General features: G+C 53.1%; 2 protein-coding genes across 2 annotated transcripts in view; one reads left to right on the top strand and one right to left on the bottom strand.

Annotated features, from left to right (window-relative positions):
- RNF207 (ring finger protein 207) overlaps window positions 1-8,566 on the top strand; it is a 12,905-nt gene extending 4,339 nt beyond the window's left edge. The window contains exons 10-16 of the mRNA XM_077763987.1: window positions 1-99; window positions 714-900; window positions 1,044-1,229; window positions 1,472-1,523; window positions 1,848-1,965; window positions 6,121-6,201; window positions 7,020-8,566. Of these exons, the coding sequence (XP_077620113.1) occupies window positions 1-99; window positions 714-900; window positions 1,044-1,229; window positions 1,472-1,523; window positions 1,848-1,965; window positions 6,121-6,201; window positions 7,020-7,188 (892 nt within the window). The 3' untranslated portion in view covers window positions 7,189-8,566. The remainder of the gene's footprint in view (window positions 100-713; window positions 901-1,043; window positions 1,230-1,471; window positions 1,524-1,847; window positions 1,966-6,120; window positions 6,202-7,019) is intronic.
- A 2,631-nt stretch (window positions 8,567-11,197) lies between these two features.
- ICMT (isoprenylcysteine carboxyl methyltransferase) lies at window positions 11,198-17,491 on the bottom strand. Its single transcript, XM_077763880.1, has 5 exons — window positions 17,471-17,491; window positions 17,127-17,215; window positions 15,913-16,082; window positions 14,937-15,154; window positions 11,198-11,921 (listed from the first exon to the last, which is right to left on the bottom strand). Exons 2-5 carry the CDS (start codon window positions 17,168-17,170, stop codon window positions 11,739-11,741), a joined length of 615 nt encoding a protein of 204 aa, XP_077620006.1. The 5' UTR covers window positions 17,171-17,215; window positions 17,471-17,491; the 3' UTR covers window positions 11,198-11,738.
- Between the last annotated feature and the right edge of the window lie 5,489 nt (window positions 17,492-22,980).

The following is a 22,980-nucleotide window of genomic DNA, read 5'->3' as shown; positions in this document are numbered from 1 at the left end:
GATCGCCAGCGACCACCGCGCGGAGTTCGCGCGCTGCCTGGAGCCACTGCTGCTGCTGGGGCCCCGTCGGGTGCCAGGGACCGGGGGCGGCACCAGCACGTGAGCAGCCGGGACGGGGCGTGGGGGTGGCACAAGGTATCCGTCGCAGTAGGGACAGGCTGTTTGCCGCCCATCCCAGACAGAGGGACCGGAAGCCCCGGGCAGACCTAGCAAAGCAGAGCCTGGTTAGGGAAGGACGGAATAGACCCCGGGGGGCTGTCCCCAACAGCTGCTCCAGCCTCTGCCACTCAGGCCAGGCCGGGGTGTCTGAAGCGGAGGGGCAGCTTGGGGTAAGGCCTGACTTTGAGCCTTAGTCTGGAGACCCAGACACCCAGGACAGCATAGAAATGCCTGAACTGGGTGTATGTGCCAGGACTCCAGTCTCCTGACGGGAGACTGGGCGGCAGGTGAAATGCCCAGAGTCCCATGGGTGAGTGAACAAAGTTTATTACGCACCAGCCCTGATACACCTGGACAGACCCCTTCCGGTACACTGACAGTACCCAGGGGAGGTTTTAAACACCATGCTGACGTCCTCCGTCTTGGATGTGCCTTGCACAGGCTTTTTCAAAGCTAAGTGGTTCTGCTGTGCAGTCCCAGGCAGAGGCTGAGAGGGTGGAGACAGGGAGACCCTCCCGACCCCCACATCTGCATCCACACTGGCTTCCCCTCAGGCTAGCAGCGGGCTCAGGCCCCAACGCGCTGATGGGGCCCAGCTGCCCTTCCCCAGCGGGAAAGATGTTGGGGTCACTGGTCCAGAAGCCCACGCTGCACCGGTCCATCAGCACCAAGGTGCTGCTGGCAGAGGGGGAGGATTCGCCCTTCACGGAGCACTGCCGCCGCTACGAGGACTCCTACCGGGTGAGCGGGCGCCAGGGACCTGCAGGCTGGCAACGTCCTCCCGCCCCCCACCTCCCCAAAGTGCAGTGACCAGGTCTAGTCCTGGCCACCTGGGCTGGGGGCTGTGCCTCCGGGGAGGCGCCTCACTAGGTCTCTGTGCACAGCGCCTGCAGACAGAGACGCAGAACCTGAAGGACCAGGTGCAGGAGCTTCACCGGGACCTCACCAGGCACCACTCGCTCATCAGGGCGGAGATCATGGGGGACATCCTGCACAGGTCCGCGCGGGTGGACGCGCACATCGCCTCGGAGTACGCCTCCCTGGAGGGGATGAGAGCAGTCTTCCAGGAGGTAGGCCCTCCCCAGACGCGGTCCCCGTCCCTGCAGCCCCAGCTGTCAGCAGATACAGGGCCGACCCCGAGACAGGAAGGGGAGAGAAAGAGGAGCTTGGCCTGGTCCATCATGAGGCCCTCGTGTGGCAGGCTCTGCAATGATGCTCTGTGCTGCCTGAAACCACGTGAACCGGCTGGGGGTGCCCTGTGGGAATTCCAGCTCACGGCCACATGCAATGTCCAGCTCACTTTCTCTTTCAGATTTGGGAGGAATCCTACCAGCGGGTGGCTAACGAGCAGGAGATCTACGAAGGTCCCACGCGACTGCTGCTGGGTGCACCCCTGTCCCGGAGCTAACCCATGTGTCAGCAGGCGCAGGAAGTCAGATACCCACTAACCAGATGCAAACTCCCATGCTCTTCCCCTTAGCCCTTGACTTTGGCTCACGATTGCTAATGCCCCAAAACGATGCATGTGAGATCAGGATTCAGTAAGCAGAATACCTCCACAAGTCTCACGGTGCTCTTTAATTAAAGACGCAATCGCTGATGTAGTTGGGATAGATACGTAGACGGTGCCAGGCCTGACAAGAACCTGAAGCCAACAAGACCCAACGCTCTGGCATTGGCCCCCACAGCCCAGCTCCATGACCTTCTCCAGCTGAAGCAGGAGAATGCCTACCTGAGCACCATCACCAAGCAGATCATGCCCTACGTCCGCTCCATTGCCAAAGTGAAGGAGCGGCTGGAGCCCAGGTGAGAGCAGGGGTTGTTCACAGGGGAGCCAAGACACTTCAGAATGTGTGTGGGAAAGGTGCCTTACCTTCGGAAGAGCTCCTTTCAGGGAGTGGGCCAGGTCATGAGGGGTTACTCGGCATCTGGGCAGACCAGGTGCTGGTCATCTATCAAAAACACAGAATGAGCGGGCTGCTCGGAGCTCCTGCTTTTAGGGACAACACTGCCCACCTCTGGCCCCTCAGGAATAGGTCAAAGCAGGAGACACTTCTTGGGGGTGAAAGGAGGGCACTCAGGCAGCAGCACATGGAGGAGAGGGCAGAAGAACTGCCTCAGCACATGGTTAAGCCAAGTCTAGGCTCTTAGAACCGTACTCGGGCATCAAAAGGTGTTACAGTGGCAGAAAGATGTTGGTGGCAGGTTCTCAATGTATTTGTCTCTTGGGTCAGCTGGTCGCCCTGTAGGTCTGGTGCACCACCGTCAGCCTGAACTCTTCCTCCACCACCCTCTTGGGGACTCCCATTTGCCCTGCCCCTCCACCCCTCCATTACTCTGGAAAAGAGTGCACAGGAGGTACATATTTTGGACAGCACAAGTCTGAAATATCTATATTCTGCCTTCGCACTTGACTGATAGTTTGGCTGGGTATTGAATTCTAGATTGAAATTCTAGATTGGAGGGGGCTTAGTTGGTTGAGCATCCAACTCCATTTGGGCTCAGGTTAAGATTCCAGGCTCATGGAATTGAGCCCCTTGCCAAGCTCTCACAGAATGTGGAGGCTGCTTGAGGTTCTCTCTCTCCCTCTCTCCCCTGCCCCTTTTCCCTGCCAGTGCTTGCTGTCTCCCTCTCTCAAACAAATAAATCATGAAATTAGAGATATGAAGATTCTCCTTTGAAGGCATCATTGTATTATTTTGTTTCCAAGGTTGTCTTTGAGAAGTTTGAAGGCATTCTGATTCCTATCTTTGCAATGAGACCTACTTATTCTCTTTAGAAGCTTGTGGAATTTTCTCTAGTCCCAGCATTCTGAAACTTCACACTGGTGAGGGCCTACTTCCATCCTTTAGGTCTATTCCACCAATCAGGAAGAACTGGTAGGTCCTTTCAGTCTGGAAGTTCATCTACTTCCTTTTTTTTTAAGTTTGTTTATTTTGAGAGAGAGAGAGAGAGAGCGTGCCCACAAGGCAGGGAGAGGCAGAGAGAAATGGAGGGAGAATCCCAAGGAGGCTTAGCTCTGTCAGTGTGGAGCCCAACGTGACATTTGAACTTTCGAACTGTGAGATCATGACCAACTTACCCAACCGAGCCACGAGGTGCCCCCATGTCCTTCAGTTCTGACATGTCTTTTTCAACTAGTTCATTGATTTCTTCACTTTTTCTCTTCCTGGAATCTCTATTATTGGAACATTGGCTTTGCAGGGCTGATGTGCCTTCTCATGATCTTCTTTGTCTTTCTGCTGTGCTTCCTTCGATTTCCTTTTTCTTCCGACCCTTCTATTGAAGAAAATTCCCAAGAGCTCTTTTTAAAATTTCATTGTTTTTCATCTCCAAGAGCTCTTGTTTTGTACCATAGTACGAAATACTACCTCCTCCCACAGCATTCTGCTGTTTTACAGATGGTCTCTTAGCCCTCCACGGCTAATAGGTGCTCGATGTTTCTTTCTCCCTTGTCTTTTTCCTGCAAGTTTTTGTTTAGGTTTCTGTCTTCCGTTTTTTTTTTTTTTTTTAACCTTTTAATGTTTACTTATTCTTGAGAGAGAGCACATGAGCAGCAGAGGGGCATAGCAAGAGCAGGAGACACAGAATCGGAAGCAGGCTCCAAGCTCTGGGCTGTCAGCGCAGAGCCCGATGTGGGGCTCGAACTCACCAACTGTGAGATCACGACCTGAGCTGAAGTCAGATGCCCAGCCAACTGGCCCACCCAGGCGCCCCTCTGTCTTTCATTTTAAAGGCTTTTCTCAGGTCATCTTTGATCCTGTGCTCATTTTACCAGTGGGGGGCGGGGCAGACAGGAACAGAGCACATGGGTAGCATCATTGCAGGGGTGGGGGGATGGGATGGGCAGGGCTCCTTTCCGGCGTTCCCCAGTCTCCTTCCTGCCGGCCATGGCCACCGTGCGCAGCATTTGCAGGCAGCCCTGGTTTTCGTTTCCCACCTGTGTCGTGCCCTTGTACTTGTGCAGACACGAACCCTTCAGGGGGCTGGCAGGGAGGGGCAGCCGCTCAGCAACAGGGGGCTTGACGGTAGCCTCCCATTTCCGTCCTCCGTCACAGAGGCCAGGGGGCTGCCAGTCCCCGGGCCGCCCAGGACTCTGTCGTGTGAAGGGACTCGGGCCTCAGCTTGTCAGGCCGCCAGCTCCAAGCTCAGTTACCACTAGACCCTCCGGCTTCCACACGTTTGGCGCCACCCTCTTCTCAACCTGGAGAGGATTCTTCCATTGCTGTTTTGGGCCCTTTACTAGAGATTGAGTGAGTCTGAGAAGGAAGGAAAACTGGCGTGCAGTGGCCACGTTCCTCTAGAACTGCCACGCCACCTTTCCGGGACGGCTCTGACACGCGCGCAGAGAGGTCCCACCCAGCACGGCACCTGCACAACTGTGATCAAAGCCCTGTCCACCCAGGACCGGGGCAGCGCCTGCTCCGAAGCTGGCATGGCGTCGTTTACTCCACAGATGGTGTGATTCCGTTTATAAAGCCTCAAAACCAGACAGACCCACCTCTGGCATTAGCGGTCAGGATGGTGATTACCCCTGGGTAGGGGTTGTGGGGGGGGTTCTGGAAGGAGGTGATGTTCTGGGTGCCGCTACCCCACTGGGTCAGGTTGTGCGCGCATACTGAGCCTCGTTCTCATCGTTTGTGCGCATTTCCTTTTGAGTGCTCTGCTTTGGTGAGAAACTAGCTTCATGTACCACGCTCCTGGCTGCCTGTCTCCGGGCGGAGATGGCGCCTGTGGTGGGTTTTGGTGAGGTTGGGGGCAGGGGGAGGGGCAGGGAGGGAGGCTGCCTCTGTCCTTTCTCACGGCACCATTCTCCAGGCATCTGCAGGCATCTGGCGTTGGGGCCTCCGCTTCCTCCTCTCCCAGGGCCTGGAGCCCCCCCCACCCCCCCCAGCCTGCTCCTGCAGCCCTGGCGACCTCTGGCTGCAGCGCTTGGCCTCTCAGCAGCGCTCAAGAGCAGGGCTGTGGCCGCTGTCTTCACCGTGCTCCTCTCTGGCTTAGGAGGCAGCCCACACCGGATTCCCTCCTGCTGCTCAGGCTGCCCCTTTATAAGTGGCCGCTCTGTCACCTCTGCTCAGTGCCCAAGGTGTCAGCTTTCCGCAGGGTTCAGTCCTAGAGCCTCTCCCCACCCTATACCCTATGCTTAAGGGGCTTCATCCGGTCCCCCCACTTGAAAACCCCAATGTGACACAGCCCCCAAGCCCCCCCCCCACCGCATAGGCCCTCCTAGGCTCCACCCCTCTCCAGCTGCCCTCTCCCAGGGAGGGGGGATCCACTTGGGCATGGCACAGGTGCCTCAGATCCCACAATGGCAGAACCCCATTTCCTCCCCCAAACACACCACCCCCTCCCCTCAAGAGTGGCATCCCACCCCCCAGGTGCCCAAGTGAGAAGGCCAGGGGGCCTTCTGATCTCTTTCCTTCCCTCACCCCATTTGCAACCCATCCCGAGTCCAGCTGATGCGTCTGTCTCAGCTCACAGGCGTCCCCCGCGGCAGCCCCAGGCCACGCCACCATCAGTGAGCCTCTCTGGCCCTTCTGGGTGTTCCATAGCCAGAGGTCTTCTTAAGAGGCTAGAGTTCCCATCACTCCGGGGCCCGACAGCCCTTTCGGGACCCTCCCTGTCCACCTCGGACCTCGGCAGCCCCTGGCCACACCCCAGTCACAATCACCTTTGAGTTCCCTAGAGAAGCCAGACCGGGTTCCCCCTCCCAGACAGTCCCAGGATCCACAGCTCCTGCTGTTCCCCACCACCTGGCCCCGCGGTGCCTTCCTTCCAACCACAGTGCGGCTGCCGTCCGTGGGAGCAGCTCTGACCCTCAGTAAATCGCAGAGACCAAAGCGCTAGGGGTGCCCCTGAGTGTCTCATTCAGTTTGGTCCTGTCCAACGAGGAGGCTGAAGGATAGACAGCGGCCGGCTCTGCTGCCCTCGAGCCTCCCGGGAACGGTCTCTCCCGCACAGGCTTCAGGTGCCCACGGAGGAACAGCTGGACCCCCTACAGAACACACACGAGGAGGGTGTCAGTGCGGAGACCCAGGCCAGGTAAGGCAGGTCTTTCCAGCCGCTTCGATCTCAAGACACCGGTCCCGGGTTCTCTTTCCCATTTGGTCCAGGCTTTCTAAGAGCCTCAGCTGGGTCCGTTTGTAAAACACGGGTCGGCGAGGTTCCAGACCAGGGTGGCGGCTTCAGAGGAGACGTAACCCGCGCTCTAGCAGCACAGACGGCCACGGCTGCCGCCCACACTGCTCACACCAGCGAGGGCTGCGGGCACTGGAGAGCGGCTCACAGGCATTTACACCAGGGGAGTCAGACTCACTGGAATGAGGAAAAGTAACAGGATTTTCCTCCAAGTGAGAGCATCACTAGTCAGTGGAGCCAGGGCACTTGCCGAAGTCCTTGCCAGCGGGAGAGAAGAGCGCGCGGTAACAGACCCGCCACCGTCGCAGGCTGATCTTGTAGTGGTCTGCTCTCAGTAAGTGAGCTTGCCACGGGGCAGAGAACAGGGCTGCAGGAAACCAGAGCCAGGAGAGCTTGGAGGGCGTGGGGTGGTCTGCCACTGTCTAGAGTGGCTGGTGACAAAGCAGAAACTAGTCTCAGCCTCCCGGGCACCAGGCTAGTCTCAGATGCGTGGAGGAGTGTCCATTCAAAGCTGCCGTCACCATGAGCCAAAGACGTAGCCTGAACTGCCGATGTTTTGGCAACGAAAACCCATCAGAAATGAGAGGAGAGTCCTTTAGGAGAGAAGGTTCTGGTTGGCCCGCTGGTGCCGTCCAGAGGGCTTCCTGCGCGGTAAGCCACACTGACGCAGGCACACAGTGAAATGGGGTGGCAAGCAGCACTCACGCCAGGTGTCCCTTTAGGAATGACCCGGTGAGTGTCGCAGAGAAGAGAGAGAAAACGTCAGAACCCAGAGGGAACAGCCGGACTCTGAACAGCCTCAAAGAGCCTCTGCTGAAAAACAAAGATCCTCATAGACCCAAACAGAAAAACGGGGGTGAGGTCCCCCCACGGAAAGAGCGCCCGACTTAGCAAACAGGGCTGGTCCTGAGGGTTGGGCATTTTACAGCACGCAGGTCAAGACTGGGATATTCAAGAAAGGTTGTTCCCATCACGTCCTAAAGGGTAATCACTCATCAGCAGAAAACCCCAGACACTCTGATCGGTGCTGATCTCAGATTCTTTGGCTTAAGCTTCATTCTTCCCCACGTTTGCGCCGCACAAAGTCTCGGTCCTCATCACGGGGACCGGGGGCGACACCCCAGTCTACGTGGAAAACGTGAGCATGTGAAGGTACATTGCGAGCCCCTCGCTGGCCTGGCACCTCCGTCTGCATGTGAGCACCAGGCCCTGCACCCGTCAGTTGCGCCGAGCTCAGGTCGCAAGGCTGCCACCGCCACCTCCGTGCAGCGCCTGCCCGAGGTTCAGGGTGTCCTGAACCACAGCCCCCGCCGGAAAGTTCCAGCCGGTAATCTGAGTGCTGACTCAGCAAAAGGGAAAACCTGTCACTCCTGCTTCCTCCTTTGACGCAAAGACTGAGCTCACATGGAAAGGAGAGGCGGCTGGTGGCACGGCTGCGGGAGACGGTCACTACAGCTTCTCCACAACTTGTTCCTGCTTCTCCAGACGACTGTCATTCTCGTGTTCACCTTCTACTGATAGTAAAGGAGGATTCAGAATCAACTCTTCTCCAGAAATTGCTACTCCTGCATGGTGCCCTTTCTATCAAGCAGAACTTCACAAACGCTTTAAAAAGGAAAATTAACCCAGATGACCTGAAATTCTAAGTTTTGGAAGTAAAATGTCCACACAGTCACATTTTAAGGAAATATCCAGCTTGATTTCGGTGGTTCAAACAGCAAATGGATGGGGCAACTGGGTGGCTCAGTGGGTTAAGTGTCTGACTTCAGCTCAGGTCATGACCTTGCAGTTCATGAGTTCAAGTCCAGCACTGGGCTCTGCATTGGGTGGTATGGAGCCTGCTTGGGATTCTCTCTCTTTCCCTTTCTCTCTGCCCCTTCCCCACTTGGTACTCTCTCTCCCTCTCTCAAAATAAACTTGAAAAAATTAACAAACAAACAAACAAAAAAACCCACCAAAAACCGAACAGCAAATGGCTTCCATGTGCCAGGCAGGCCAGCACATCAGCCGTGAGACCCTCACATCACCACCCCAGCTCTGCACCTGCGTTCCGAGCTCGGAGGTTCTCATTCCAAAGCATCACAAACCCACAAGAGCCTAAAGGGCAGGAGGCACTTGTCGTAACAAACTGTTTAGAGGTCAGAACTCAGAACTGAACTGAATGGGCAAAATCCACCTGGTTTTATGCTGTAGGTCCCAGACATTTCTTAGCCAGAGAGGATGTGATCTCAAGCGTCTACATCCCACACAATCACACCATCGTTCATAGTGAAATCAAGTACAGTTTTATTTAAGAACTGGAAAGAATAATCAGTATCTGTGAAAGAAAATCCAATTTAAAATATTTAAATAAACATCTCTGCGTGTAAAAAGAAGAGTAAAATAATTACTCCATTAAATTACTCTCCTAGCTATGGGGCGGCTTCCTCTAGAGCAAGCGCTTGGGGCCACCCCTGGCGGCTGGCCCTCCAAGCCCAGGACGAGGCTCTCACAGCAGGGCGCAGAGAGCAAGCCTCTCCCGCTGACATCGAGCCACTACAGGAGCAAGATGCGGCGGGAGGTCATGACTATCTAAGGCAGTACGAAAGTGCAGAAAGGGACAGTGGGCCACTGTTCCTATTACGGAGGGGCTGCTACGAAAATGAGCGGGAGCTGTGGCCGGTCCTCCCGAGCCTAAGCTATTAACACGTGTAGTGGTTTAGGAATACTTGCCTCTCATGTCAATCAGAGGGTTAAATAAATGGAAAGGATTAATCCAGTTTAGTTTTTAGGCTCAAGAAGCAGTTCATACAAAGGAAGGTGTGGTGGGGTCTGCTGCCTTTTGCATTCGGCCAGGCTCACCCTACTCCCTCTTTTCTGTAAACCGCTGGCCACAGCCTGCAAATCCTCACAGAACGTTTCATTTTACGCTGCTTCAAAGTAGCCTTGTTCTGTGCCGTGCCTTTTTTCCATTTAGGAATACTCACTTTAAAACCTGCAATGGAAAAATAAGTAATCTCTTGACAGTTTCTTAATTTGAGGGAACTGGTGATGTGGCCTTTACCCAAAAAGCTTTTGGGAATACCCAAAAAGCCTGTACTTCATTAACCTGATTCTCTGCGTGTACACTGTCACTGCTAAATATATAAAGTTAAAAATAATCTGAAAATGTCAGTACTAGATGAAAGTCATTCACTTGCCAAATCCTGCCCCAAAGTAGTTCATCTTTTCTCCCCAAGTAACTGCTGACTTCTGCCCTGGGTGTAAAAGTCGGGGTGAGGGTGCCCCCCTCATCCCACGCATGGAAGTATTTTAAAGCCCAGGTGGTGCAACAGCAGCACCTCGCGGCAAAACACGAGGCCCACCTTCTGGGTTCAGGGGCGCGGCAGGAAGGTGGGCTTTGTGAATCCCGGCAGGTGGAGCAAGTCGAGATCGCCAAATGCTAACACCTTCAGACTTTCTGTCCACAAAGCCAGGGGCTGTCATTAGCTGTTCTCCGTCTATTACAGACAGCTTCACAGGCCCTAGTGGGAACGAAAGCTGGGTCTGATCCTGCTACAAACAGCACAACACTTTCCCAGCCACGCCCTCCTCCATCCTGCAATCCTACTGAGCGGAGTTTATTTGGCTAAGGGTGGTCTGGAGAACAAGCCAGAAGCGAGTCAACTCAAGGTCCCAGAGTTAAGTGCATGTTGACGTCCCCCGGGGGAGTGTTCGTGCCAGAGGGACGTGCTGCTGAGCGCTCGGGCGGCGGCCTCAGCCAGCCTGGCTACAAGGCTCTCACGAGGGCCGATGGTGGAGTCCACTCACACGGGCGAGTGGCATCCCAGTCATCAACAAACCCGTAAACCTCTTTGGTATACATCGGAACAAAAAAATTAATTAGGCCATGAAATCTAGAAACAAGTGATATTTCTGAGTTGGTAAAATGCTCTTCTGAACACACATTCCCGGTGTCCGGTACAGCTTAACCAATGTCCACGTCTGTGCGGCTCTCACACAGCGTAGATTTCATTTACGCCATTCTCTCTTATCGAAGCATTAAAAATGTGTGACGCTGTTCTTCTAAGTTCTCACAACACCCCTATGAGGTAGGTGGTAGTGACCCCATTCAATGGATGGGGAGTCTAGGCACGGAAAGGTTAAGTGGTTCCTCGAAGCCGCCAGGCGCGGCGTGGCCGCACGGCTGCCCTCCAGCCGGGGCCGCTGCGGCCTTCGTGATCAGGCTTCGTTAGCGCCCCCACAGATCTGTAGGAAGGATTCCACGCGGAGACCAAGGCCCTCTCTGGTCCAGAATTAAACATGGGTCCTAAAGCTTACCTATTTCAAGCCAACCACTCTCCCCAAACTTGAGAAACAGAAATGCTGACTACGTCTCCGTTGGGATCATCTGCTCTATTTAAGACTTCTCTAAGCCGACTTGCTTGAACTTTGTAGGGATGTATGCTTAGCTTAGACCCCTTTGGAAAAGACAGTGTGAAATGCCCTTAGAGATGCTGGAGTTCTGAGTACAGAACACAGAAGTCCGTAGTTAGCAGATTTGAACTGAAACGTAAAAATATAAGCTATGGTGAAATACGACTGAAGTCCCAAACCAGCGGAGAGCACGGCTTCCCGGTGTCTGCCAATGCCTTACACAGAGCGGGCGCTCAGCGAGCATCTCTTTGATAAAGGAAAAAGCACACCTTTGACATGCCTGTGTCACTGCTAGCAGCCCCCGCTGGGGAGAAGTGTAGGAGCCAGGGCCCCGGGAAAAGCCACAGGGCCCACTGTCCCTGGCCCGAGGTGCCCTTGTGAACACAAGACCCTCAGCCGAGCCGCCTGGAGGTGTCCATATAAACACCCAGAGTCCCCTCTGAATTTATGCGCTATTTATAAAAAATAGATATGTAAATACGATTAAATATATTAAGAGCCAAAGTGCCTTATAAAGAATTTTCTTAAAACTGTATAGACGCTCATGCACTTAAGCACAGAAAGAAGGAGGTCAAAGCTGTGCTGTTGGTTTTCGGTTAAAGATGCTGAACACATTTCTAACGCTAAGCACTGATGCCCACACCCCTTCCGGCAGAAGGCTTCCTCAACATAAGGGGTGAGCCCGCCTCTCCTGAGGGGTCTTGGTTACACCAAATACCTCGTGGGGCAGGGTGTGTGGCCTGGGCTCCCGCCAGGGCCCTTCGGGAGGGGCACTGTGGAATATTGCTGTTATCTGCTCCTCATCCATCTTTGACCTATGTCCTACCTTGATTGAGCCCAAGAACAGATTGCTCTAGGGTACGATGGGGTCCTTTGGTCCTAAGGCCTTCTGACCATTTGGTCTCGAGTGATATTCCAGAAGAGGAACTGGTGATGTACAAAATGATTCAGACAATCCATCTGCAGCGTGGCTGCCGGAGGCAGCTCTGTCCCGGGCTGCGTGGAGGGGGAGGCCCCTTGGCCCCGCCTGGCCCACTCCCGCTACGTTATAGCTCCACCTTGACCCCTTTTATAAAAGGCAGGCCTGTGGGCACCCGCTTCTTATACTCCAGGTACTCGTCTCCAAAAAAGTGAATTAACGAGATTTCCTCCTCTTCTGTTCGATCTCGGAAGAACCGCCACACCGTCAGAGCGTAGCCAACGCCACAGATGGGGTTGCAGAGCATCACCTGACAGGGGACACGAAGTCGATCAGGGTCAGAGTGTCCCGACACCGCCAAGTACGGCGGCATCTGCTCCTCCTGCACACCTGGAGGGCTTCCCGTCCGTGGGCCCCAGCGACTCTCAAATACCATCAGGGCCGTGAGAGCCGCGGCCAGGGCACCACTCACTGCAACCACACCGCTACCTCCACACAGAGCTAAATACTCATCACTGTCGTTCCCTTTCACACACTTTCCTGTTCCTCTTATGTGACAGAGACTTAAAAATTAAAACATCGACTTTTCAGGTTTCAGTCCTCAGGCTGACGGTAGCTCCTAGCCTGCCTCCCCCTTTCCATGCCCCCCCTCCAGCCTGCACCTGCCTGGTCCCCTGCTCCTGGCCCCCCACAGCCCCCCCTCCCCCGACCAGATCCACTGCTACCTGAGCTTATGAAATCACTTCTTTCCTACTCCCCTTTCCCCAGAAAGGCAGCACCTCGGCCACCTCCTCTGGCCCCCTTCCTCCGGGCCGTACCCACCGTGACTGCCTCTCACTTCCTTGCTCACGTGTTTTCCCCGTCCATCCACTGCCAAACAGTCCCTCCAGGCCAAGAACATCTCCCGGCTCTCAGGAACTTCCTGTGCTGTGTGGGAGCCCCACTGCCCCACCCCTGCCCGCTCTGACGGACCCCTACGGACACACACCCTCCCCCAGTGGGCAATTTCCACCGAGAGCAAGGCACATGCCCCCAACTCCTATTCCCATCACTCTTTACTGGGCACTTAACTGTATTTCAGGTACAAGCTAAGCCCTTTACAACCAACACGCCCCTACGCTGAACCTCTGAGCAGGCATTGCTGTCCTCAGTGTGTGAGGACAGAGGCTAAGCAGCCAGCGTGGGGGCCAGTCCTGGCCCCGTCAGTGACCCCAGAACCGCATCCTCACTGCCAGCACACACACACGTGTGGCTTCCCGACATGCCCCAAACTGGGGTCTCCCAACTGCAGTCCACAACCCGTTAGTGAACCCTGACATCCGTTCAGTGCATCACACACCAAACAGACAGGAGTATCTGTATTCAGTAAGTGTTGCTCTGGGAAAGGCTTGTTCCATTTTCACACACGTGTGTGCTGGGTCACAGTGTAAAAAAGACCTATGGTCAAAGAGGTATGAAAACTCCTTAGTCCTAAAGCACTTAAATACATAGGTAGGATTTATGGTAAATTACATGGTTGACTATAATCAACTTGTTCCCAGGGAGTGTGATTGTTAACGCGGCAGTCTTAAGTCTCAGAAATGAAAGTTTTAAAATAAATCCTGGGTTGGGGCGCCTGGGTGGCTTAGTCGGTTAAGCGTCCGACTTTTGCTTAGGTCATGATCTCGCGGTTCGTGGGTTCGAGCCCCGCGTCGGGCTCTGTGCTGACTGCCAGCTCAGAGCCTGGAGCCTGTTTCAGTCTGTGACTCCCTCTCTCTCTGACCCTCCCCTGCTCACACTGTCTCTCTCTCTCTCCTAGAAATAAAAACATTAAAAAAAAAAATTTTTTTTAAATAAATCCAGGGCGGGGTGCCTGGGTGGCTCAGTTGGTTAGGTGGTTAACTTCATGATCTCATGGGTCAACTTCATGATCTCATGGTTCGTGGGTTCGAGCCCCTCATCGGGCTCTGTGCTGACAGCTCAGAGCCTGGAACCGGCTTCGGATTCTGTGTCTCCTTCTCTCTCTGCCCCTTCCACATTCATGTTGTCTCTGTCTCTCAAAAAGTAAATAAATGTAAAAACAAATTTTTTAAGTAAATAAGTAAATAAATAATAAAATAAATCCTGGGTGCCTGGGTGGCTCAGCTGGCTAACCATCCAACTCAATTTTGGCTCAGGTCATGATCTCACGGTTCGTGAGATCGAGCCTGGAGTCGAGCTCTGTGCTGACTGGGTGCTCTCCCTCACTCCCTGCCCCGCTCATGTTCACGCGTGGTCTCTCTCGAAACAAACTTTATAAAACAAAGAAATGAATAAAATAAAATAAAATAAAATAAAGATAAATCCTGTACAGTAACCTGCCCCTTCCACGCCTTGGGGGCGGGGTCACCAGAGAGTCCCAAAAGGACCATGTATTGCCAGTGGAATGCTTGGGCACCCAAACTGGATCTTCTCAAGGAGGTGAGGAACTTCCTAAATTCTGTTCACATTCTCTGGCCAAGTCTTTCTAGGACCAAGAAAACAGATTCAAGAGGCAATGGTCAGAAAACAAGGCTCAGTCTGCAACCTGAGACAGAACCAACCTCTGTAGCGCACATTAAACCTAATACATCACCTTGGCCTCATCAACAGCAGCTTCTAATGAAAATCAGAATCCATTGAGCACTGAGTGTTATGTGGAAACTAATTTGACAATAAACTATTTGTTTAAAAAAAAAAAAAAAAGAAAATCAGAATCCATTGAAGCAGCAGAAGGCTCTCTCTCCCTGAAGCGCCATCTCGGTTCCCATCCCACAGCGGTGCTCCAGATCGAAGTTGAGGAAGCAGGGACGGGGTAGAGCAGATGGGGTAATAGCACCTAGAATCACCAGGAGCTTACAAGTTTAGGACACCCAGATTTTAGATACACAGTAAAAAAAATGTTAAGGACTACATCCATTCTTTTGGGTTTTATTTCATTACCACTTGAAACATGACAAGGGGCACGTGCATCTATTTACAGGAGATCAATAGGGGCACCTGGGTGGCTCAGTCGGTTAAGCCTCCGACTTCAGCTCAGGTCATGATCTCGTGGTCCATGAGTTCAAGCCCCGCGTGGGGCTCTTTGCTGACAGCTCAGAGCCTGGATCCTGCTTCAGATTCTGTGTCTCCCTCTCTCCCCCCCGCCAAAATAAATAAACATTAAAACAAATATTTCTAAATAAAATAAAGGAGACGATAACCTTGTATACCTGCTGAAATCACTGAACTGTACACTTTGAAATGGTAAATTTTATGGTGTGTAAGTTAGGTCAATTTTTAAAAATGTAAAAAAATTTAAAGGCAACCACTGCCATGTATACTGTACCTGGGTTCCAATGCTCCAGTAAAACCACCCAACGTAAGAAGGATGCCGAAACCAAGCGTACACTCCGCTTGTCACCAGGGTATGCGTTTCCGATTTTTCATTCTGCACCACGTGATTGAAATTGGACCCAGCTGTGAACATGGCCGCTTTCCTCAGACATTCTCCAAAGACCACCATCAGCAGCCCCAAGGCACTGAGCCACGTGATCTGCTTCAGTTCTGGAGGACAGAGAGGTGACAAACAGGAAGTGAAAAGGCAGCCCGTGGGGCTCCCCCTGGGGGCGCTTAAAATTAACCTATTTCTCCAAGGTGAGCAGCATCAGGAAACATGCTAGTGGGCAATTAGCATTTGTCATCACATTAAAATTTAAGTATAAGCAAAACACATTCCCCTAAGTTGTGCTGTTCATCTGCTTCAAGTGCCAACAACCCAATTAGAGCATCATGGCAAAGACCCGATGGGCTCTCCACCCGTCTCTGTCACATGCCTCTCCTTCCCTTGGGGACAAGGACAGCTAAGTGAAGCAGAGAAGGATCCAGGGTTTCCCACCCTGGCCCTTTCCCAAATCCTGGGAACCACATATATTTTATTTAACTTGCTGTGGAAAGTTCCACAGGAGAGTAGGTTTCCAATGCAGAGGTTCCTGCTAATAACCTCTTCACGTGAAAAGTCTCAAGTCACAGAAAATAAACAGATGCAAATTTCTGACTGTAAAATTAGGATTACAGGACTTCCTATGAGGTCATGCGGTCCATTACAGAAGGCTTAAGGCAGACGGTCAACATGTCTTCTGTTCAAAATCCAGAAGCAGAACCCACAAGCTCTGCTTGTCCTTCATAAAGAGCTTAGTGGGGACAGAGAGCTGAGGAAAGTCACTCGGGGAGATTACAGCGGGAGGGGAGCCCACGTCACTGCCCTCAGGCCTGCACAGAAGCCACCCCGCTGCCCTCCAGAGGGAACTGTGGGACACACTGACCTGGCCAGAAGATATTTTCGAGTGTGAACTCTATCCAAGACGAAAGAGCAGCTACTGTGTACTCCAGACTATGATTCAGGAGAAAGGAATCCAAGGACAGACTTTTGGGGTTATTGACTGCTGTGACCAAGTATTCAGAGTAATGGAATAGGGACAAGGAGCACATATACCTATTTAAAAACAAAAAGAAAGAGAGGTCAGTCGGGGCAAGGGAATCCAAGTCAGCCACCAAAATGGAGATCTGCGTCTGCCAAACTGTCCCTGAATCCTATGAGGAGGTTCTGTCGTCACCTACCTGAGCGTGGACATCAGGCACCCAGATTAACATGGCTCCTCGGGTCTGCAGAAGGTGGGGCTTTAGAAGGTCTATGTTTTGAATGTAACAGGGGGCGCCTGGGTGGCTCAGTCGGTTCAAGTTCAGCTCAAGTCACGATCACACGGTTTGTGAGTTTGAGCCCCGCGTCGGGCTCTGTGCTGACAGCTCAGAGCCTGGAGCCTGTTTCAGACTCTGTGTCTCCCTCTCTCTCTGTCCCTCCCCTGCTCATGCTCTCCCTCTCTCTCTCAAAAATAAATAAATATTAAAAAAAAAAGAATGTAACAGACCCCACAAACAGACGAGGGTTGAGAAGGCATTAAGGGCCCTGCAGTCTTTTAAAAATGATACCACACACAGTAAAATATGAAAGTGGGACAGAGTCAAAACAAAGCAGTGATGTATGTCATACCAAAATTCAGCAAAACAAGTAACTCCAGCAAAGGAGGATTAGACGGCTCAGAGAAAGCCTGACAGGAGATGAAGCTTTTTACCTTGAAGCCACCGGTTCAAATCCAGGTCAGAGACTAGAAGGCTCAAGGGACTGAAATCATAGTGTAGGGGAAAATCGTACAGTGGCCGTGGGGGAGGCGCTAGATGTGACCTAACAGAAATTACAGACGGAAAAGACCTGTGAAGGTGAGCAAGAGCCTTGCCCCTTCCTGTCACCTGCACTCTCTCCTGGGATGGGCTCCTCACAGTACTGATGCCGAGCCTCGCCTACAGAAGGGTCCTGGGGAGACTGGCTTCTGCCTGCAGGAGGGATCTGGGGGGACACTGGAGACCGCACAGAAGCCTTCAGCCAGTCAGAGACAAGACGCAGGGGTGAGGAAATAGCACTTCTGACCCTCTGAGCCTCCCAATCTCGCCTCAAAGCCACTAGTTCCCAAATACATCTTACCAGCCAAAGTGGTTCCAAGAAGACTGGCTGAAACTTAGCAACATCCCGCAGCCGAACACAAAGCCGAGGAAGCAAGCTCGGATGGCTATCTGAAACGGACCCAAAAGAAGCTCGGTCACCTGGCTGTTCCCTGAGCACACGTCCCACTTCCTGGGATACAGAGGCTACTGGCAAACACGCAGAGCTGATCTGCTCCGAGATTAGGAGGGCGAAGTGGAGGTGCCAGGGGTTCAAATCCCGCATCCACTCCTCTCTGGCTGTGTGGCCTTGGGCAAGTTACTTTCCCTCTCTGGACCTCCGTTTCCAGCATCCCCAGGCACTACGGGGATAAAAACGGTACCTACCTTTTACGAGTGCTGCGAAGAGGACCCGCATAAAGCACTTAAGAGTTAAGCGCTATGTGTAAGTTCGAGCTACCATTGCTAATTATTGTTGCTCTTGTGATTTGGAGCAGTGGGGAAACCGCGTGAACCTAGTTCACTGGCCGGATTCTCCCAAGTCCACGCAGACAGTCGAGTCGGGCCCTGCGCGGCTCCGAGCCCAGCCCGCTCCGCTGGCACTGCGGGGGCTTCTGCCCGGACCTGGCAGCAGGCTAAGGGTGTCTCCACACCTCCCCTGACACGGAAGAGCTCGCGGGCCCGCTTCCTCCCCACCCCAAGCGCAGCTGCCGAACCGCACCAACTGCAATTTNGGGCCCCGGGTGTGCAGACGGACCACCCGGTACGGGCGTCGGCGCGCGGGACCACCGCCCGCTTCGCGGTGAGGGAGCGTGTTGGCCGACGGTGAAAAAGCGCAGGAACGGGCAGAATACGAAAGTTTACAGCGCGACTTTGATCAAAAGCAAACGCAAACGTGTGAGCATGGGGAGAATACTGAAATAGACGCCAGGATTATTTAACAAGCGGGCACCTTCGCGTGATGGGACTCGGGGTGACAGTCACTCTCTTCTTTATAGGGGTTTGTGTTTTCCGTATTGCCCGCCATCAACATATATTACTTCTTGCATCGGAAATTGTTCTCTTTTTTGGGAAAGGGTTAATGCCCTCTCCTCGGGGAGCTCACAGAGGGATGATGAAGGAGAAAGGCAAGGAAGCAAGTGACCAGAATAGAGTACGATGGGTGGGAGCGGGACAGGAGCCACGTAAGAATGGAGGGGGGGGAACCCCAAGGAGGGGCCTGCAGATGGGCCGGCAGAGGGTTAGGAGGCAGCTTGGGAGAGATCCGGAGCTAGGTCTTGGGGCACTCAGGGACCGCAGCGTTAGGCTGGAAACGAGAGCAAGGGCATCTGTGGGGAGGGAGGGAGGGCACGCACTGAGTTTGCAGACACAGAGGCAGGAGAAAGGAAGCCTGAGTTGGGATAAGGGACAGGCCCCTGGGGAAGGCTGGAGCCCAGAGTAGTGGGTCAGAGAGAGCGCAGACCAGAGTGTGAGCTGCAGTCAGCCAGGCCTGCATCTGAGCCTCTGGCTGCCCCACTCGCTCATCTGTCCCCGCAGGACCTGGCAGGAGGCCTGACCGCCCAGCAGCTGGGCTCAAGGAAGGATGCAGAGCCTGGGATTGAATCCTGGTTTCAGGACTGCCACCGCCCAGCTTTGTAACCTGAGGCAAATCAACTCCAAGTCCCAGCGTCCTGTAAAATAGGGGTCCTAATTTCGCCATCAGGTATCGATAGCCTTGTACCTCCAAAGCCTAGTAGCATGTTTCAGTGGCGCTCAGGAGACATTTGCTAAACTGGGTTCATGGGAATTGAGAGGAGATTTAATGTTTTTGTTATTGTTAAGTCTGTTTAACTGTTTAAAAAGTTTTATATATTTGAGGGAGAGAAAGAAAGAAAGAGAGAGAGAGAGAACAAGTGGGGAGGGGCAGAGAGAGAGAATCTGAACTAGGCTCCGTACTGGCAGTGCAGAGCCGGACATGGGGCTCAGAATCACAAACCCTGAGATCATGACCTGAGCTGAAACCAAGAGTCGAATGCTTAACCAAGTGAGCCACCCAGGGTCCCCGACTTTGTATTTTAAAACATGAAATCTCCAGGGCACCTTTTCTGGCCTTTGGCATCTGTTCTCCACACAGACTTAGGGCCCTGATTTTACCCCCAAGGGACCGGCTCCCTTCTGGGGGCAAAGAGTAACTTGAAATCCAATTGAGCAAGTCTGAGCAACCCTCTCTCCTCTGCCCATCACTTCCCTTCAGACCGTCCATCTCCATCAGCCCTGATTAGGGAGCGTGGGGCAAGCTGAGGGCAAAGTACAGGCTAATACCCCTACCATAACACCAGGTGGGATATGTGTGATATTCCTCAGACACTCCTGACTGGCCAAGAGGAATGGAATGGAAAGAAAGCAAATGTCTGGCTAATGGAGATCACAGTCACGCAGGACAGGAGTCTCCTTAAGTTTACGGAAAACTTAGTAAACTGCAAGAAAAAGGCCATCTTATGTACTGTCTCATCTCCAGAAACCTATAGACTTCGTTTCCTGGAGCCCTAATATCACCCTCATCAAGATGGAAGGGGGTTTAAGTGCTTGACATAGTGATATGGGAAACAAAGGCAAATGAGAAACTAAATTCCCTTACTGCCCACAATAGGCAGAGTGAGTGACCTTCCTCCAGAAGCTGCCTCCTGACTCCCCAGGATCCTGAGAGTCTCCTTAAGCACGTAAAACTTTTGCAAACCTCCTTTATCTTTAACCCCAAGTATATGTTGGCAATTATATTCCAAGCATATGGCCCCTGATATATATCTGAAGGGTCTTATGACTGAGGTTTTACTGAGCAGTAATAAATGACAGTTTCCTAACAACAGCTAGCGCCTTGAGGTCCTGGAAACCTTTCTTCTAAAATTCCTTAGAGACTTACTCTGTCCCTAACCCCCTCCCAAACTGAAGGTATATATATATAATCAGTCACTCTTCCCAACCCCAGTGCAGCAGTTTCTTCCCACGGGCCCTGTCCCCGTGCTTTGATAAAATCATCTTTTTGCGCCAAAGACATCTTTGAGAATTCTTTCTTGGCTGTGGGCTCTGAACCCTCACCATCATCCCAAAACCTTACCAAACCCCATCTTGGAGAAGGAAGAAAGGAAGGGGAAGCAGTCTCTTCCCAGGTGTGGCCAGACCATAGGGAAGGGGAATTTTTTGAAGAGGCTGGAGTTGCTGAATCTGTTAGGACTCAGGGCTCACAGAGCAGTAAGGGAGGAAACAGGCAAGTAGGCAAAAATACGCACACGATGGCATAGACCCAGAGAAACAAAGTCACACAGAAATACACAGAGTAATAGTAATTCAACACAGCGAGATGGACAGAAATACACACGGAGACCTGCTTTCCTACCAGCGAGAAAAGCAATCCGATCAAAGAAATCCACTCTGCATCTGGCTCTCATCCCCAGGCCAGAGGACAACAAACCTGTAAAAATATCAAAAGATAAAGGAAAACTACTCAGCCCTGGGATGCCTCACTTGCCTTCTTTTGTAAATAAGCATTTGAATGTGTTTTGTTCTTGGAGCTGGGAGGCAAGCACAAAGGGAGCCCTTTCTCATGCAGGAAGGTCCCTCTGAAGGATCTCCCCTGCACGTCCCCCCTCACCGCCCCCATCCTGCTATTCACCCACCAGCCAAGGTGGTTTTCCGTCGTGGGCCTAAGTGCTGATTCCTCCTGTTTAAAGAGTCCTAAGAACCACCTTGACTTTTCCAAGTTAAACTGCAGACCGAGATGAAATTAGCCTCTTTCCTTTCTTTCCCTTTGTTTATTTTGTTTAAAAAAATTTTTTTTTAATGTTTTATTTCTTTCTGAGAGAGAGGCAGTGTGAGCAGGGGAGGGTCAGAGAGAGAGAGGGAGACACAGAATCTGAAACAGGCTCCAGGCTCTGAGCTGTCAGCACAGAGCCCGATGCGAGGCTCGAACCCATGAACCGTGAGATCGTGACCTGAGCCGAAGCCGGACGCTTAACTGACTGAGCCACCAAGGCGCCCCCTGTTTGTTTGTTTATTTTGAAAGAGAGTGTGGGAGAGGGGCAGAGAGAACCCCAAACAGGTTCCGTGCTGTCAGCACAAAGTGGGACTCGATCTCATGAACCATGAGATCATGACCTGAGCCACCATCAAGAGTCAAGAGTCAGACACTTAACCAACTGAGCCACCCAGGCGCCCCTCGCCTTTTCCTTAAACGGAGTTGCTTTATGGAGCCAGACAGAAGGTAGGACGAGCAGAGGCCCCGAAGATGCATTATGCAGGGACTAGCACGAGGTGTTCACCAAACAACCTCACCCCACACCAGTTTCCCAGAATGAAAGGTTTGCTCTTGTCCAACCTTGACACCAAGTAAGAAAAAGTCTCCCTTCTGCCTGCTGGTGGGCCTCTGAAGCTTCTTGTCACTCACAGGTCCTCTGTCCCATCCACTTCCCACATGGAGGCCAGGAGGGGCCTGTTCATCTCCCCAGGAGGGAACCCTCATCCTCCAACACTTACTTTTCTTCTCCCTCCTCTGGCCATTCTGGGCTCCAGGCATGAAAGCCTCCTGTCTCTAGGCTGGAAACGGGTAAATGATGCGTAATTTATGAGCACATCAGCCCGAGGTGCCTAAGTCATACGTGCACAAAAGGGCCGGGTAAATATTTAAAGATTAGAGCCAGCTGGGGAGAAACGCAAAGGGCTGGGACAATGGGGGTCTCTCTGAATTCACTCTCCCTGAGCTGGGCCAGCCCGGTTCAGTGTTGATGCACTCACCAGAGTCCCAGCCTTTGTCCCCTGGAGGGCCCTTGGCTGCCAGGCTATCCGGAGTCCCAACACAGCTAAAGAGAGTTAAACAATCGCAGCCTCTCCAACCCCATCTGGAAACAATCGGCTGAGTCATTTCAGAGCTTTTGCTGTGCCCCAATAGTTAATTACATGAAACAAGCACTTCATTCCACTTTGAAATACATCTGCAGGGAGGCTGGTGCATTTCTTCCCAGCACTCACCAGTAGGTTAGCACTGCCTTCAATCCCGGGGTGCTGCAGGAAGGAAAGGGGGCCTCACCCAGGGTGCAGAGGCTACACAGGGCCATTTCCTGGGAGGCTCGTAGACTATCTGGTGCGGCTCTTGGCCTGGAGCCTGCATCCACCCTCCCTCTCTCCTTTCCAGACCCTAGTTGCTCTGTAACACTTTTTTCTTTAGACAAAGTGGAGAAAACCAAAGGGGAAAGGGAGAACAAAAACACAGGTCACATTTTGCCTTCAATTCCCCAGCCCGAGGAAGCAGAGGACTCTGAGTGTTCCTGCAATCCCCTGGGAGGCCGCCAGAACTATAGAAGGAATTTTTTCCTTGAATGAGCAAAGGGCAACGTGAGTCTCCCCAGCGCTTTGCCGGGAACGCGTGCTCCTTCCCAGGCCCCCTGGGGAGCCCAGATGCTAAAGATGGAAAGGGAGTCGGTGGCCTACATCCCAGTTTGCACAAGCCCGGCTTCTAAGTTAGTCCGTGTCCTTCCCAGCAGCCGGAGAGGCTTCGCCCTGCTTGCTCTTAGATAAGGGGGCGAGGGTGTGCCGCCCCTCCCACCCCACCCCGGAAAACGCACCCGCCCGACCTCTACGCCCGCCTTCGGAGCGCCCGCCTGCCTGTGAGTGTGCGGAGGATGGCCTAGCTCAGGACTCAGAGCGGGGCAGGAGCGGAACTGGGTCTGAGTGGGGAAGTGACTGCCCAGGAGCCCGAGTTGCGGGTAAAATGGGGATTTCTCCGGGCGCGGGAAGAAAGGGAGGTTGGAATCCGGACCGGGATGTTTCAGCCCTGAGTCCTGCCCGACCCTCAGCCGCCTCAAGGGCGGTTCGGAAACCCGGAAAGCAGGGAGAAAATCAGCCTCGGTGGGGAATCGCGGGGCTCC

This window comes from Crocuta crocuta, unplaced genomic scaffold (assembly GCF_008692635.1).
Source record: "Crocuta crocuta isolate KB4526 unplaced genomic scaffold, BGI_CrCroc_1.0 scaffold13, whole genome shotgun sequence".
Taxonomy (NCBI): domain Eukaryota; kingdom Metazoa; phylum Chordata; class Mammalia; order Carnivora; family Hyaenidae; genus Crocuta; species Crocuta crocuta.
Note: the sequence above shows the minus strand (reverse complement) of the source record. Positions and strands in the feature narration are given on the sequence as shown.